The 18235-nt window shown below is 39.3% G+C and overlaps 1 protein-coding gene across 1 annotated transcript; it reads left to right on the top strand.

The window, feature by feature from the left end:
- Positions 1-10828: 10828 nt before the first annotated feature.
- Positions 10829-11284, top strand: LOC135466919 (uncharacterized). The gene has a single exon (XM_064744671.1). The coding sequence runs from the start codon at positions 10829-10831 to the stop codon at positions 11282-11284; it is 456 nt and encodes a 151-aa protein (XP_064600741.1).
- Positions 11285-18235: the final 6951 nt, after the last annotated feature.

Raw genomic sequence — 18235 nt, 5'->3', positions numbered from 1 at the left:
ATTGTTGGGGAAATGATGGCGGATTGTTATGATGGACACTTGGCTAATTGGTTGCATCCTTTGCTCGTTGTTTAGTAAATTACAGGTTGATTTATTAAAATGAGATGAATCGCTGGACATTTGTTGGATTGATAAACGATTAGGCAGTCATTTGGTGCACTGGTGGACTGCTGATGAATTTGGGCGCATCATACATATGCGCTGGAGAACCAACTTAGATAGTCTTATCTGGATATGTACCTGTGCTCAAAACGATTATCGTTATTGTGAAAGGGATAATTTCCATTCTGATTTCTTCAGTTTCCAACATATGCATAGAGATTTTGGCTGTGACTTATAATCATTCCCTTTCGGTTTGGGGTGATAAGAGGTATTCACTAGGTGAAGTTGAAGTAGAAATAAACCCATCAAAACACGATAAGAGATGCTTTCTTTTGATTCATTTTATTTGAGTTATGTACAACATAAAGAGTAAATGTTATCTACATGGTTCTATGGTATATAACTATCTGTATAGTTCAGTTTTTTTTCTGTATATATAATAAGTCAATATTCATGTAATCAGGGGACAGGAGACTTACAGGAAGTAATTACGTACTGAATACGAGTTATACAGACACTATATCAATTACTACCTGATCAATCATGCATGAACTGACCAGTTGGAGGTTACTGGTCAGCTCATCGACCTACGAGACATAGGCCTACATGTACACAAAAAGGCGATTGACAGAAATGACCAGCAGTCAATTTTGTGGTATATTATGCGACTGTTCGACATCACAGTAGCGAACCAAACGTTAAGGTCAGCTCAACCAGTTAGTAATAGAAGATATTTTTATTTCTTTCTATTTTTTCTTTCCTTTACAAAGTTCACATGCACCTAAAAGTGTAGGATAAAAGGATTGTACTGTGACGTATATGTCCGAGTGAACAGTGTGCCATCGTCCCTTATTAGGTATATCAAAATATGCACAGCTCAAATTGAATGGTCTGACTTTCGATACTTTTAATGTTATATATAATATGTAACATTACATATACCTCAAATTAAACATTGAAGTCAGTCCACTGATCATTTAGAAATCCACTCGATGTTCACACACCTATATGTTCTTTTATAGTCTTATGGCGAATCCTATTTAGTATTTAAATATCTTTAATGGAATTCCTACAAGGCTCATGATATAACCTTTGCAACAATAAATAACACACATAAACACGTAGTCGTCAATTTAAAAAAATAGTATACCTTACAAAAAACATTCTCGACAATTACAATACTATAGAACTTATATACTGGAAGTTGTAGAAAAGGTTAAATGTATATTGTATCATGGAGATAATAATATTGGCTATATATGTAACGATACACTATGATATTCACTGTAGATTACATTTGTCTGTTTTACTGTTATGTCTAAATCAAATCATATCTACACATAGCGGTGCTGGTGATGGTGAAACAATCGGTTTAGTTTTGAAACATTAATGCCAGTTACTAATGCCAATTACTAATGCTAGGAATGCCAGAAGTCATGGGGAAAAAAGGGTAATATAATAAAAGGTAAAAAGTGCGAATGAACAATAATGTTGAAATAAAATGATCAACAGGGCCTGATTTCACGAAAACTTCACGAGTTCTTTTGATTAAGCAAAACTGTTTGGCTTTGTACTTTGAAGCTTTTGATTTAAACTGTGTCGTGTTGGGCTTATAGACAAAATACTACCGACTTACTAAATTCAGTAGTTTTTTTGAAACTGCCTACTGTGCTATATTTCTGCTCTAAGAAAATCATGTTTAAGCTCTGTATTTTATCAAATGCCCAAGGGTAATTGGGAATATCCAATACTTCATGCGTCGTTAAAAATATATTGCCTTAGAAATCATCGTAAATTCATTTATACCGAGTATAGTTCTCAGCTATTTATCGTGAGAATGCGTTGTACTTTGACAGCCCCCAGGCGGATTAAGTTACAAAAGGGACAGATAGCCAAGTTTTAGGCAGTTTATCTCAAATCAGGGATTGACGTTACTTTGCAGTTCGATGAATTCTTACCCTAAGATACATTATGCACATGCATATTCATTAAATGCATAAAAGTTAACTTTCCGAGCTTGCCACATGAAGTTACCGACTTTCAGCTGCATTTACATCCGGGTGCTGTCAAATGTCCTGGTCGCCATGCACGTCATACAACCACTGCGCACTCACTGGCAGTCACTTGTGATTAAATGATAATAAAACAATATGTATATGATGAACACATGCGGGAAAAGAAACCTACTTTAATAAAGTTCAATGAATATTAAAAGTTACATCAACACCATGTAGCATACCCTTTAGGCGCACGGTGTAGCCTCTCACCAAGAAGATCAAGACGTTAAACCCAACTCAGGCCGACAAAATTTTGTCTTTATGCGTTAGTGTTAATGTCAAGACTAGCTCATGAAGACAGATATTTCTGAAGACCATCCCTACTTTGACTGCATGTTCAGGAATTCAATGAAGCACTGAGCGACAGTTTCTATCGTTGCCCAAATGGTTACTTGATTCATATGCACATATTCTACTTAATATATAGAAATATGTGTAATTATATAGGACACGGTCCGATCACGGCTTAGTTCAAGCTGATTGATGATTGCATCAAAAGACATGCAAACTACTACAAGAAAAAACTTTGAAACATTGCAATATAAAAAAGCGATAAAAACTTAAGGGAGTTCGTGGGGAAATGCGTAAGAAACATGGAGACTTACTAAAACTAACTTTAACACTCTCAAAACTTCAAGTTATTGCTTTCGGTTTGGTATAAAGCATTCCCTCCCCCCCCCCCCCAAAAGCTTCCTTTTCCTTGGTGTGTCCCTAGTGGGTTGGCAATAGGCAGGGTGAAACATTCTTCCCCATGCTAAAACCATTTTGGCTCAGGAATCTGGGCAGTGAAAAAAAAGAGCCAATCTTACATCTGTCCGGCCACAATGTTTATATGAGCTAAAGTGGGCAGTGTGCGGTCACAAGGCGTTCACTGGGTCACTGCTAAGGTCAGGCCACAGTAACTCTACCGATAACCGTTATGGAGAACACGGAGGATGGGGGCGGAGGGGCGGAGAACACGTGGACCATACCTATACCTATACACACTTTCCTATTTGCACTTCGCCTACCCTGAAGAGTCCCCGGGGAGGTCAAGGTATACAAACGCATCTCTTGCAATTGTGAAAGATTTAACAGAAGTCTAAGCGTGCGTGTGCACATATAGTAGGGTACATAGGAAAAGGGAAGGGTAACTGACCAATGACACACAGCTCTTGCAGGAAACCTCACTGATTGAATTTTTTTTTTTTACGTGTTAGGTGAAAGTTTTTTTAAAAAGTTGCTAGTGGGTTGACATTAGTTATAAATTGCAGGCCATGCAAGAGCAATTTTGTTTCGTAATTAATTTTTTGTGCCACATTACTTTGGGAAAAGTTTTTTTAAGTTTTGAAATAGTTGACAGTTGTTCGAATATTAGTTACAAACAACTGGCAATGCAAGAGCAATTTAGCATCGTAATTATTTTTTGTGCCACATATCTTAGGAAAAAGTTTTCCTTACTCTTAAAATAGTTGACGATTGACCGAAATTAGTTACAAATACCTGTCCGAGCAAAAGCAATTATATTTCGTAATTTTGTCGGTAAGAGACAGATTTGTGGTTAATTTTTGGCAATATAACTTGTGCAAAACATTTTAAATAACATTACAGAAAGGCACCTTTGCAACCAGGTTACAACAACAACGTTCGTAGGTGGTTAGGATAGTGTTTCTAAAACGAAACATTTGTGTAGATTATAATCTCAGCATTTCGTACCAGGCGCCATGTTCATCCGTTATATTTTGTCTTGATAGTTGTCATATATATAGCTAGAGGAACTTAGCTCAATGATAGTAACTGGAATCTTCTTACAACCCATGTCACCGCGACAATATATTGAATGGCTGCAACTCACTTGCTAAAGGGGTCAACAGATTTTTTTTATATGTTGTATATCACGGATCAGTGATCAATGCATGCATTGCTTCTCCTCCAGGGCCCTCCATAGTGTACAAACCTTAGCATAGAGCGGTTGTGAAAGGCCCTTGGATAAATTCCCTCATAAAGCTTTAGCAAATCACTCATCCAAAGAATCTTCCAACACCTTTCTTCAAAACATGTTCTACGCCTGTATACATTTGCTTATTTTGTTTATCATTGAAACGTGTATCAATAGAGCAGAATTTATCTTCTAGATAAAGTTATATTGCAATAATTCATAATTTTATATTTTACATTGCTATCAAAATCTAACGTGACTTGAAAGACTTTATATAAAAGACTAATTAAAACGAAGATATTTACAGAGGAATAAAGTTTGTCGTTTAGCATGTAAAAAAGTACACATAATTATAGATGTTTGTAATATTACATACAATATTAGCATCGACAATATATATTGATTAATCCGACGTACGCGAGCAAACACAGTTCATGTCACTTAAATAACCAAAGATGCCTGGGTTTTTCTTTTTTTCTTTAAAACAAGCGTACTATGATGTACTACAGCTGTGCTAATAATTCAACGTCAGTCAAGAAATTCTTTTCTAACGGAAATGAGAAGTGTTTTAACTGCAGATATAATTCAATTTCCTCCTGTGGGGAGTTTAAATTTAATAGAAGGACTGCTTTGTTACTTTAAAGCTTCATGTCCGCGCAGGACTGGCCATGGGAAATATAAAACCATATCTTTGGCCGATAGCTGACCATAAGGGCTGGCCATATCTACTTTCTAAAAAGCGCCGTTAGGTAAAACTTTTCAACTTTGGCCCCGGCTGACCTTACAGTAGATGGTAGCTCTTGGGTCAGTCCGGGCTCTTGGTTAGTAGCTGTCCGCTTTGCAGGCCATTCGGGTTAAACAAACGTTTCCAGTTAACATGCGTGGACACGTGGTAACGGAGCTATTCAATCATAGATAAGATTTCAGAACCTCGCCGTCTGGTGGTCATTGGTCAAGATGTTTGCCGGCAGTGACCCGGTCAACACTCCGTTTTCTCCTAAACAATAACATGTGGCAACGCAACAAAAGGCCGAGCGATATGGTCCGCAAGGCCATCAAAAAGTGCTCGGAGCTTGCCATTCTCGCCAAAACTGCCGGCATTGTAGCAGAACAATCCTATGGATGAATACGACAAGCTATTGAGTTGAGTAGTCATTTATGTGCGAAACAAAGAACCTTAATTCAGTTTAAAACAAGTAAGTTAACAAGTCCCATGCAGCTATGAACGTTAGTTTGTATAATTTCTCGCTCAACACACCGCATTTTAATCAGAGTGTGTTCCCTCTGGTTTTTGCAAAATAAAAGGTGTTATATTGATCAGGTGGAGAAGCCTTGGAATCGGGACAGAACAGGCGATGTAAATAATTCCACAGGGCAGTGCTTAACACGTCAAGTTAGCTATTCATTAATGCCCGATGATTTCTAGACAAATAGTGAGGAGTACAGAAGTGTTATTCATTAGCTTGATTGCATGTTAAGCTATCATTAATAAGGCTGATTCAGATTACTGAGAGCAGTACTTGGCCAGCGTTGATGCGATGACGTTAAGTTGTCCACATATTGTACACGAGCACCAATATTTCCTTGACAACCAAGTAATATTTCCGAACACACACAAAACTGTAAGTTAATGGCTTACACACATTTATCTGTATTTTGATCACCAATGTGATGAGCAATCAAACAAAAACAGGCAGAGAATTGTTGTGGCACATTATAAGGCACTTTTGCCTTGCTCAGTCAAATGCGCATACAATATGATATAGGACAATGCATCTTGGAGACCATTCGACGTGTCTTTTGTTCCAACGTCAATAACAATGTACCTAGAGGTGTGAATAATGTACGAGCTCAGGAGTGAATATGGACATAACATAGAGAATGCTAATGAAAAAACGGCCTAAAAATCGCGCAAAATCCTGCAGTTAAGCGTAGAATTTAGTTTAGCGCGTGAAACTTCAGGTATAATGGACTTCATGACATTGTCATTTTCTGCATAGACATTATTGCTAGTGCAGAAAGTCAGTTAGACGATTTGATAAAAAAAGTACTTGTTAAACTCTTGCATCAAGGTATGCAGAAAGGGTTAAATTAACAATTACCAGGTGAATATTTTCCGTCCAGGCGATGGACACATGTAACGTTAAGCGATCCAAAATTCATAAGAAGCACAGGATGTTGATCTGCGAAGTGTAAGTATAGGGTGCCAAAGCAAAAACGAATCTAGATGAAATTTCACTTGATAAATCGGCTTTAGTTTAAAGTACGATAATTAAGTTCTTAAGGTTTCAATCACAGTAAAGAAACACCTTGAATAAGTTAGAATGAGAGTAATCATGAAATAAGCCACAAAAGCTCCTTTAGACATGACACCAGGTCACAAGTTGATGTTCATCTCAGCATCTGCATCCTATCCACCATTTATGCGTTTAAATTTACGGAGAGGATATCGTACATGTGTTCCACGCACAGTAATGCAGACAGCCAACGAAACCGTCGACCACTAGTTATTTCACGATTCAGGAAAACAATATGTATTAAGAATGTTGTATTTACTTGACTGGTGTTTTACACAGTACTCAAGAACATTTCGCTTATAGAATCATGGTGGGAGGAAATCGAGCAGAGCAAAGGGGAAACCCACGACCATCTGCAGGTTGCTGGCAAACCTTCCCCCGTACGAGAGGAAGCCAGCATGCCGTTTTATTATAATTAGAAGTACATACAATGTTGTCCGCACTCAAATATAGGATGCGATTCAGATATCCAACTCTCCAAAACGGAAATAACAAACTTAATTGCAAAAGCGATATTTAAAACCTGTAAAATAGCCTCTTTTCTACTTTACATTTTCGTCACTTAATGTGAATGGAAAATGCATGAAGTGGACAGGAAAGTCTACGAAGTTTATAATAAAGTTCTTTTATATTTTTTTTTATTTGTCACAGCATGCAACATCAGTCAGGTTTGAACTCTGTATCCGCGAACTTCTAACATTGTCTTATACTTAAAATAATCGACTTCTCGAATAAACACTCCTTTAAACCCTGCTGACTTTGTAATCTAAAGTGTCGCTTGTCTGAGATCATGACGCTTTGATCAGTAATGGTGGATTTGAATCCAGATACCAATGGCTTTACTGTGGCCTTCAGTCAGAGGGCCATCCGACAAATGACGCGGTTATTTCCTTTGGGTTCGAGAGGGTTTCCTAGACTACGCCACCGTTATATACAGAGGTGACACATGTTTTAACCAAACATCCTACGTGCCATGAAATCCGTAAGCAAGCATAGGCAACATATGTTTGCAGACAGACTTGATATTGAAGATAATGGACAAAGTTGACAATGAGATTTTCTAGAGTTCTGGTGACAAAGAACGTCATAAACACCTCGCCTAAGTCGTGTTATCAAAGCTAGACAGTGAGCGATGATTTTTTTTTCCTAACATCAGTTTACACCATTCATTTCTGAGGTATACGCAGTTCATGCATACAGTGTTAATGATTAGCGTCACCTTGGACACCTGTCACCTTGGACACCAAAACAGTACCGGAGAACAACCCAGAAATATAATTGTAATTACTAATGTTCATAATTTCATTTATTTATTTGACTGCTATTTTACGTCATACTCATGGATTTTTCGCTTATACGATGGAAGTCATGTTTTAATGGCGGGGGCAAACCGAGTGCTCTGGGTAACAAACCTTTGGCGAGACACTGACCAGCTTTCACATGTTTGATATTTATACACGCACACCATTTTGGTGGAAGAATAAAATTGTCTTACAAAACAAGGGACTGTGCAAATTGTCACACGAGCGTCGTCGATCGATATTACTCTACGAGTCACCAAGGCTCTACGATCAGTGAGGTCAGGAGAATTCAAATATTCCCTGCCCAAATTTGGAGTTGAAACTGTTTCTCGTTTTTCACAGCAATTGTCAGATAAGTATTTACCATAGCTACGACGCGCTTTCATCACAGCGACTATAGTTATGAATACGACTGGGGCTAATGATGACTCAGTAATGGCATTCATGATCAGTCTTCACGATGTTTGGGTTTGAAGCTTGTGGCGTTGAAGAATGGGAGCGTTTTGCAGTTGGTTATGAAACGTTCCGTTGTCACGTTCCATGAATATGAATAATTGTCTTACATAGTCTCCAAATATGCTTCATTTGGTTGGGATGGTTTTCTCTGATTTGAATAATATTTCACTTGTGTGACGAGAATCACGTTAATTGGTTTATAAAATCGCACACAGTGTCTGTGAAAATACAGTACCATGACACATATAGCAAACATTGAGCCCCACGTCATTACAGCTAGCGGTATATATATTCGATGCCATACCCAAGGCCTAGTTGTCTTGAGTTGAAATGCTAAAGAAAGCCGAGCTACCGAAGGCGTGATAGTTAAATGATGTTGACAACCATTGTGACGATGATTATAGTGATGACAATAACAATTAAATGTGATGATGGTGCAGAGAATGGTGTTGATGATGGTGTGTGTGTGGTATTAGTGACAATGATATTGCCTGATTATCCTTACGGATATAATGTTGTCCACGTTTCCTGTGGTGATGATTATGATGATGTTTATGATGATGATGTTCATGATGATGATGATGATGATGATGCCGATGTTCATGATTATGATGATGCTGATGATCCCGATGTTGATGATTATGATGATGCTGATGATGCCGATGTTCATGATTATGATGATGCTTGTGAAGCCGATGTTCATGATTATAATGGTGATTATGATGATGCTGATGTTCATGATGATGATGATGATGATGATGATGATGATGATGATCACAATGATAATGATGGACGGGACAAGATAGTGGTAACCATAGTGGAATGTTGGCTTGATACAGAGCTGAATTACGCAAATGCGGTTGTTTCATGTTAAGCATGCCAAGATTATCTGCAAATATAACAGTCTAATCAAAAAGCGCATGATTTATTGTTGAATCTTACATGCTTTTAAGCACCAATGTATTGTATGGAAATTTAAAATATCAAGGTTGAAGTTTACCATTGTAACCATTCACTAAGACAATCATCTAAACCTCAATCACCCGATACCGCTATAGCAACATGATATTGTACAACACGAATTCGCAGACCCTCAGTTTGAATTATCTCCCTTGCGCTGTGGTCGTGTCGGCTGACATCGGTAGGTAAGGATAGTGCAGTGCAAATTGTCTCTAAGGTTTTCAAAATCTTATTATTGATTTTTGGCGTATACCCCTTCTTGTTATACCCCTTCTTGTTATACCCCTTCTTGTTACACCCCTTCTTGTTACACCCCTTCTTGTTATACCCCTACTTGTTATACCCCTTCTTGTTACACCCCTTCTTGTTATACCCCTTCTTGTTATACCCCTTCTAACAGTTGCAAATGTATGTTTCCATGCAAACTTTAAAACGCCATGCCGCTTAAGTTAGGAAAATGAAAGACTCATAATATCGTTAACAGCAGAGCTATATTAGTTTGTAACCTTTTATATTATGGCATGAATCAATGTATTCTAGAGGATAGCGTTATATACGTACACTGCACAGATCGTTTGTGTTGAAGTAGCGAATTAATTAAACTGCGATGGCTGACAACAGCTTACTTCCATAACAACCCGTAACGCCATGACTCCCGTAACATGTAAGCTTAATTTGTAACTGATGGTTTTGGGGCCAGCTCTTCAACCACCGCACTTCGTTGTCCGTCGATGTAAATACATGCTGCACAACTTGGAGCGGTGAGAGCATGTTCGCTGTTAAAATCTGGCAAGATTCCTGAGTTGTGTGTTCTTACGCGGTGCGGTGAATGGGCCGCATGATGGGAATGGCTGTGGCTCTATTTTCAGCCTTAACCCTGCTTGACCCAACGATCTGTCCAGCAAGATGACCCTTACGCAACCAGCTCGAGCTGGGAGCTGTAAGGTGCGGAGAAGAGTAGTGGGCGGGGTCAAATCCGTAACGTCCGTCAGGCCCCGCCTCCCGACCAATCAGAACGCTCGAAATGTCGTAAATTTAGCAGGCGATATTAGGTCACGACGTCATGAGTTTGCCTATTTGTGTAGTAACTGTTGAAGGGGGTCAGCGGCATGGATTGGGCAAACAAATATATAAGGACTGGTCATTGGTTGGTCAGGTTATAAAGCGGATGGTCAGTGTCGCCAGACCACTCTTATAGTAGCAGGCATTGCCGGCAGTCAGAGCAGTCGTGTGAGATCTCGGGGAGAGCTGGAAGCGTACGAATAACCTATACCTAACCCACAGTCACTGGCCCGGCCTGGACTGATGCTGTAGCCTCACCATCAACACATATAGGTAGGAAAACTAGTGATGACTTCAGTGATCCCTCCAATTATCTCACGTTAATATTATCACAATATGTGATTATTAACCAACCATTAAGGAGTATTTTTCGTAATTGTCTTAGGGGTTTTCTTTTCTTTCGCTAACATGATCAGATGTGACTGTAGAGCTTTGTATGTTAGTGGGTTGTGTTTGGTAATCTGAGAGGTTGTTTGTCTCTAAGAACATTTTCATAACATCCGGTTCTTACTTGTTTTGCAGTGGAAGTGTGACGGTATTGAATATGGCGACTCTTACTGAAAGCGCACCTCTGGACCTCTCCCTGGACAAAATTAAGGCCCTTCAAGTCCCGTGAACGTTGTCTCAGAATCGAGGGAACATGTGGAATCGGAACGGTCGTCGTCTGTGTCGTCAATGGTGAACTCTTCAGACGGCAATGAAAGTGACACTTCAACAACAACGGCAGTGAAGCCGGTTTCTGCTCAGCTCACGCCAACGAACGGTTCAGAGAAGGTGAAATACGAAAGTGAGCCGAGTCGCTCGCGCAGCACCACCCCAACATCTTTAAAAATGTTTCCTGTGGATGGAATAGCATCTATGTATTCAAACCCTTTGGTGTCTGCTGCCGGAGCATTTTCGGCAGCCGCTGCAGCTGGTACAGCCATGGCGAACAGTGCGGCATTAGGCATTCCATCTCTGGTACGAGAGTTCCTTACCCCCTCTACCTCTGACCCCTCTTACGTCACACTTACTTCAGCGAAAACGACGGGCCGAAAACCGAGAAATGATCGACGAAAACAACAAGAAAACTATCCCCGTGCCAGAAGACAAAAAAGACGAAGCTTACTGGGAGAGGAGAAGAAAAAATAACGAGGCTGCCAAGCGGTCGAGGGATGCCAGGCGACAGAAAGAAGAAGAAATTGCCATGAGGGCGGCTTTTCTAGAACAGGAAAACTTGAAACTCAGAGCTCAAGTTGCAATTTTGAAAAACGAGACAGCGAAATTGCACTATATGCTGTACAATCGCATGTGAGCGATACGTTGTTGGACTTTCATATGGACAGTGAATTCGGTTTTAACTTGAGACTGGTGCAAATATTGGTCAGACATTCATATCTGTGCTAGCAAAGACAGGACTTTGTCAACATGATCGCAGAAATATGGTGACTTTACTCAAGATTAGATCGAACTTTTTTGATGCAAATATTGTAAATATATTTTTGTACAGTCAACGTCATTGAACAGAGAGCAATGTCGTTTCTCGTTACATGCGTTCACGTGATAAAGTTATTGTTGTGTATATGCGGTCTCAGAATAATTTTACATTTAGTGTGAGAGGGGTTGTTAGATGTCTGATTGAGTGAATTATATATGTGTATTTTGAGCATGAGAGGAACGCCTGAGTTTTAGTGTTAATGTACACTGAAGAGTCGCTATTGGGTAGCTTACTCCCTTTTCCGAGGGTGGGCTCTTTTTGAAACGGGTAATCATACTGATATCATAGCATTACATAAGAGAACTCAGGTCCAGGGCCGTCTTGATAATGTACTGGAAACCGGAGAACGTATCTTGTGCTAGATCCCTAGTTAAGATGGGTGATAAATGGCGCATTCTCGAAACATTTACATCGAAGTTTTTGTGCTAACCGCGTTACCTCTTGAAGTGAAATCCTCAGATTTATCTAACAATATATTCTTATTTGGGATTTTGTCACAAAGCGCTAATAGCATCAGTGCTACTTATTAACAGAGAACACTAGAGGGATCGGACAGCACAGTAGTGGATTGTTAAAATGGTTTAGTGCCCATAAGTGAAATTTAGTGCGTAGAACTATAAGTGTAATTCTTTTTTCTTTGTGCTTGGATTAAGACAGGTAATAGTAGCCTTTGCTTTTGATTCGTAGAAAGTCGACCGATTTCCCCCAGATGATGCTGTATTTTAAAGTATAGTGCTACTTCATAATTCATATTAATTTCATTCATTTTGTCATCGGATATTTTCAGCAAATGTTTAGTTTTCTTTATTTTGTTTTTCATTTTAAGAGTCTTGTTTACACGTTGTGTCGTTCCATATAGACATAATACGGGCTTTGTTTTTCTATCTCATGTCACTGCGGTATATCTGATTACGAAAACTTTCAGACTACCCAGGATTCATTATAGCTATTTATGTATTATTTAAAGATGGAGTCTCTACAGAATACAAACATGAAAAATCAATTACATTTTGTGTTTTACGCTTTTATCTATTATCTTTCACCCTCTCTTTACTCTCGTGTGCTTTTGTCGTGGTCATTGTTTCCATTTGTATCTTTTAGACGATTTTTGACTAGTTTAATAAGGAGCGGAAAATTTTATTTTGTCCGAAATTAAACTTTTAAGTGCCAATAATTCAACATTTGAAAATTCCGCATTCCAGAAAAAAATGTAAATGTATCCTGTTCTAACCTCAACCTAAAACGCCTAATGTTTGGCACTGTCGCTGTTATGTGGCCTCCAACTGTAAACAGAGGTATGTGCAGTTAGCGTATAACATTGACATGGCATTGGTGCCAAAGCGTAAACCGAACCACCAGGAGCTAAATTATTCATACCGATATTTCATTCACAATCTTCCAGGTGATTGTTTTGTACATTTCTTGTGGAAAACTTTTCCTCTACTATGGCTTAATATTTCATCATTTTAGCCTGTTTTCGTTTCTGCTGAGGCATTAATCTTCATTTATCAAATCGCTCGAGATAAAAGGTCCACGAAGTGTCATTAATTATTTGACTACGGTCTATGTTAATTCAGTCAGGAAAAACAACGACCATGCATGGTGTCTCTTGTCAATTGTTCACTTTATACCAGAAGCATACGCCCCCATGTCCCGGAACAACTTAAACAAGCTCCTCTCCCAATCGCGTGCTGGTAGGAGAATTCACTCATGTAAATGTATTCCTTGTTTCACAATCATCATTAAATCGACTTCATTTTCAAACGATTTTTATTTGGATTGCACCTTGGAATAGGTGCTTAAAAACTCCGCCAAAATCCCATCATACATTTCCGGGGTGGGGGGGGGGGGGAAACTGTCAGTGAAGTTTACTTCCCCTGTTTCAAAAAGCCTGTTTTGTTAAATTATGACAAAACCTACAAATATACTCCTAAATGCGTTGGCCGTAGAAGAGACGGGTTAAGTCGTAAAGAAGGACTGTCCATTTTAACTTAATCTCCACAAGTCGTTGTTATGTAATTTCAGCTCGTCGTGAACTTTTACCCGGTGAGCTTACGCCGCTGTTACAAGGCAATACAAGATGTCTCTATCTCAAATCTTGCATAAGGTCGCATAAGGCGTAAACAGCTCGCTCGTTATTTACGTATGTCACAGAAATGGTGCTAGGAATATCTTGCGTAACGTCATGCGTGAGTTTCTCGACGGTCGTGGAAACTGTACATAAGATAAACAGAAAGTATATACACAAAGTCACGACCGGCCTGCGTAGGCCTTTCTGACCGTAACCTTCAATGTGCAGGTTAATTTGCACCCATAGCCTCTCGCTGTAGCGGAGTGTAAAGCAGGATATGTTATTGTTTCCTGTGTTCAAAGGAACAATGCCAGCATTGGTTGCGTGTATTTATTTGCGCCGATTCCAGTGAGTGTACGGGGATTTTTCATACGGTTGCCCAGAGAAGCTACAAAAGGTATTACAAAGGACATAATGGGTGTCACATGATAGGCTTAAGTTAGGTAACTACGCTGAAAATATGTCCGCTTTACGTCTAACTTTTCCGCAGTGAAGTGTGAGTGTGTATTGGGTCATGTGGTAGAGGGTTACCCATGTCACGGCAACCCTCCAACCACCCTGGAGGTCTCTGGTGTCAGCCCCTTGGCGACCTGGTCAAGACATCTGACCGCTGGAAAACTTTCTCTGCCAACTTCACGGTACTCTTCTAAAACATCAGTATCATTTTACACACAGAGAGACAGTTGCTAAGACGGCCTCAGTAATATTTACTTTATACTGCAGATTTTTGTTTCAAGCATAGTTCATTATGTAACACGGTTTTGCGGAAATGTTACTTCAGAGCTTCAAGACTCGCCCGCTCTGACTTTATCAAGTCCGGAATTTTACGTCACTCCCGGTCATGCTTGAAAAGGTCCATAAAGACCCAGGCTTTATGACCAACGCAGATTTGAATACATTCCCTTTCTTTAATCGTTATCGCTCACCTCATCTCTACTAAAGAAGACACATTTACAAGGATAGGGCCACGGGTTATCTGCTGGTCATCAAATGGCAGATGTTAGTTTTTTTTTTAACACGCATCACGCACCTTGTCCAGTGCGGAGAATCTACGTAACCCTCGAGTACGTATGCACCTGTCGACATCATCTACATAACTGCAGCTGCCGGGATCAAATACGCTCAACAAACCCTTGAGATTTTCGCAACTTAAAGATAATATATGTCAGTTTGCAACGTGTGCGAATATATATCAAGTTTTTGTACAGTTTAGTTAATGATATTAGAATCCAGTAATCTGTGTGCTTCTGTCTAATTTCACATTCCTAAAACCTAATTTGGATTTGTTTCCTTTATAAGAATGTCATCTCAATTGTGCCGTATGATTTCAAAATTCAGCTTGCGTGAAAATAATTTGTATACCGTTTTGATACATGTATATAATATCATAGTTATTGCCTGATCTCTGCATTAAATGATGTTAATTTTTATATCCCCATTAACGAGGAAAGATCGTTCTTAATTAATGAATCAGCGCAAGAATCACTTCAAAAAAAACATAGACTTTCCGAGTAATCCAATTCCACTTCCCTAATAAACAAACACGTAATAATACGTCTGGCTTGTTTGTTATTTGATGTGTTTTTACGCCGTACTCAAGAATATTTCACTTATACGACGGCGGCCAGCATTATGGTGGGGAGGAAACTGGACAGAGTCCGGAGGAAGCCCGTGATCATTCACAGAGAATCCTGCTGTCAGTTAGACGGCGGTAGTGGCGGTTTATAGACCCCATCTAAGTCTGAAACTTTGAAACGAGAACTATATGGATGTTATAATTTTTATAAGTCATATAAGCCTAAATGCAATTAGATATGTTTGGGGTTTTACGTTGTAGTTAAGAATTGATTAGGTATATGACGATGAGGAGTCATAAGGTCAAATGATGCGATTTGTACATGTATGTATTCTCGTAGGACAAGTGTATGTTGATATAGTGAGATTGCGCGCTTTTGTTGCCAACTTTCGTTCAGTGTCCAGTAGTATGTGTTTTACTGTGGTTCAGCTGGCAATTTTCTCCACTAACTTTAACAGTTACATAAAACTCACTTCCTGTGGCACAAGCTCTGATTGTGATATTAACCTATTGTAGTCTGGTGGGGTCACTAAAGGAAATACCCACGAGTGTTTATGTCCGAATGTTGACTTTACACAAGGTGCTATTTGCACAGGGAACCTAGTACAGATTGTAAGCTGAAAGAGAACGTGGCTATTGGTGATGCTGAGGTGTGCTTGTGGAGGTGGGGGAGGGTGGTCAGTCTGCGAGGCTACGGGGGACAAGTAGCTGTCCAGACCCGGATTGGTGAAAACCGTCAGTTTACTCTCAGTACTCAGGGCCGCTGGTCACTTCCATCATTTGAAGTCATCTAAGCAAACAGACATAGCCACGTAAGATTTGCACAGCGCTCCGGACCGGTCAGCAGAACTGACCACTGCTAAGTCCGGCCCGAGCCACTCCACACAACCGGACAAATCGATTCGACCGGGTGTGTTTCAGCATTTCGTGCCATTTACACAAATGTGCACAAAGGGCTAAATATTCCCCTGCTATTTGGTTTTGGGCGGTCGCTGACCGCTATTGCATCGGGCCATGACGTATGAAATGGCCACTGGTCAGTGACCCCTATACTCTGACCCTCTCGCGAGGGGTCAGATTGGCGTTAGCATGAGAAAACATACGGTTCCGCAATCCCCTGTAGCTTTGATGTAAACGGCTTCTCGGTCCAGTCCACACAGCCGGTGTCGGCACAACGAAGGGCTTCGTCACTAAATCTATATCAATCACTTAACTCTTCTAAACTGGCCCATGCGTAAACACCTCCGTATGTTGATAGAACACATGGTCCTACTACACTGTCATTCTTTTAAATTAAACTGTAAATTAAGACTTATTTATTTATTTATTTATTTATTTTATTGGTGTTTTTACGCCGTACTCGAAAAAAATTCACTTATATGTCGACGGCCCAGCATTATGCTATTTATTAAGAATTGCGTAAAGTATATTGTATGCAAATACATATTAGTGATCTTTAGAATGACTGAGCCTTGAGTTATGTGCCAGGAAAAAGTAGCCTAAAGGCAATGTTACGAATAATGACATCGACATCCATTATATGGAAGCGTTAGCAATTGATGCCATATCGAAGTTTCACGAATTGGTGAGATTAGGCTAGATTATGCAGTAAACTATACAGTGATATGCATCACCTTATTAAAATAGTGCATGGAGTGCACCTATTGAAGGATTAGTATATATGTCTGATTTTGTATCATCCATCATTCACACCAGATAGTAATGGGTTATGCATTCACCACCATGATTTCATCCACGTGGTCATTTCAGTGATTAAGGACACAGCTAAAACTTTTGAACCTTCGTTGTGATGACGGCTACAGTAGTATGATATATTCGATGACTTTCTGTAACATTTGTACGGTCACGTGATCGAGAGGAATGCATAAGACACGGCTAAACATTTAATCAAGCCAAGCGAGGCAGATGACATTCCCCTTGGCGGTCAACTTGCCCTGTGATACAAAACCTCTCAACCTCCACTCACGCTCTCTCTGTCCACTCCCTCATCAGTGGAACGCTCCATAAATAAAACAGGTGACTTAAGTATATTATAACAAACAGGCTTTTTGACAGTGCATGGCGGCTATCAGTAACAAAGCTTAATGCGGTCTGAAAAACATCAGTGTAGGAGATGGAGCTAATAAATAATAAAATATGAGGTGACTGGTTTAATTGCTGTCATTTATGACTATATACATGTATATATAAATGTGTATACGTATATATACGTGTTTACATAGCCAGGTAGTAAAATGAAGCCATTTTGTATTTCAGCGGAAAGAAACACATATTTATTCAGACATAGCATCTAGTATTAAATTGAACCTTCATATTAAGTAATAATTATAAAGACCCTTTCACATTGTTTATTTCGGATTTTATAGTTTTTATGCCTCCGCACTATAACTTTAGTTAAACCTTAGATCATTCTTATATCTTGTAATTCTTATGGCGTTTTACTCTACCGCAGTCGGTTAATATTACAGTGTGTATTAATAAGACACGCATCCGTCAGTCCATATCATGTTTAATGCACATTCAGTTAATTCAGTTACGAGTTGTTTATACAAAGGATCGTAAGCGTTATTTTCTAATATCGCCTGTAATAGACTCATAATTCCCCATTTCAGTCTAAACATTACACACCGGAATATCACAAACTTTGTTTTGTTTTTGTTTGTTAACCTATTATTTTTCTTCGTTTTAGTGCACTTGTCAAATGTAATGTTCACTTATGTAAGGACTACAAACGTACAATATTGTAGGACAATACAATATAAGTAGCAGACGATCTTGTATGTAATGGCAATCGTCGAGTGAACGAATCAGGCGCCTGTCAGGGAATGGCTGTTCCTTATACGGTAAGGGCCGCCTGCACGTGGCGTCATACATGATTATTTTTTCATTATGACCAGTATGATGGCTAAGTACAGACCAGCTGGCTACCAATGCCTG

The sequence above is a fragment of the Liolophura sinensis genome, chromosome 6 (assembly GCF_032854445.1).
Source record: "Liolophura sinensis isolate JHLJ2023 chromosome 6, CUHK_Ljap_v2, whole genome shotgun sequence".
Taxonomy (NCBI): Eukaryota; Metazoa; Mollusca; class Polyplacophora; order Chitonida; family Chitonidae; genus Liolophura; species Liolophura sinensis.
The sequence above is the reverse complement of the archived record's forward strand: the minus strand, read 5'-3'. Positions and strand labels throughout refer to the sequence as shown.

What these genes read in the sequence shown, in the direction of transcription:
- LOC135466919 (XM_064744671.1), top strand. Translation starts at nt 10,829, where the DNA reads ATGGTGAACTCTTCAGACGGCAATGAAAGTGACACTTCAACAACAACG.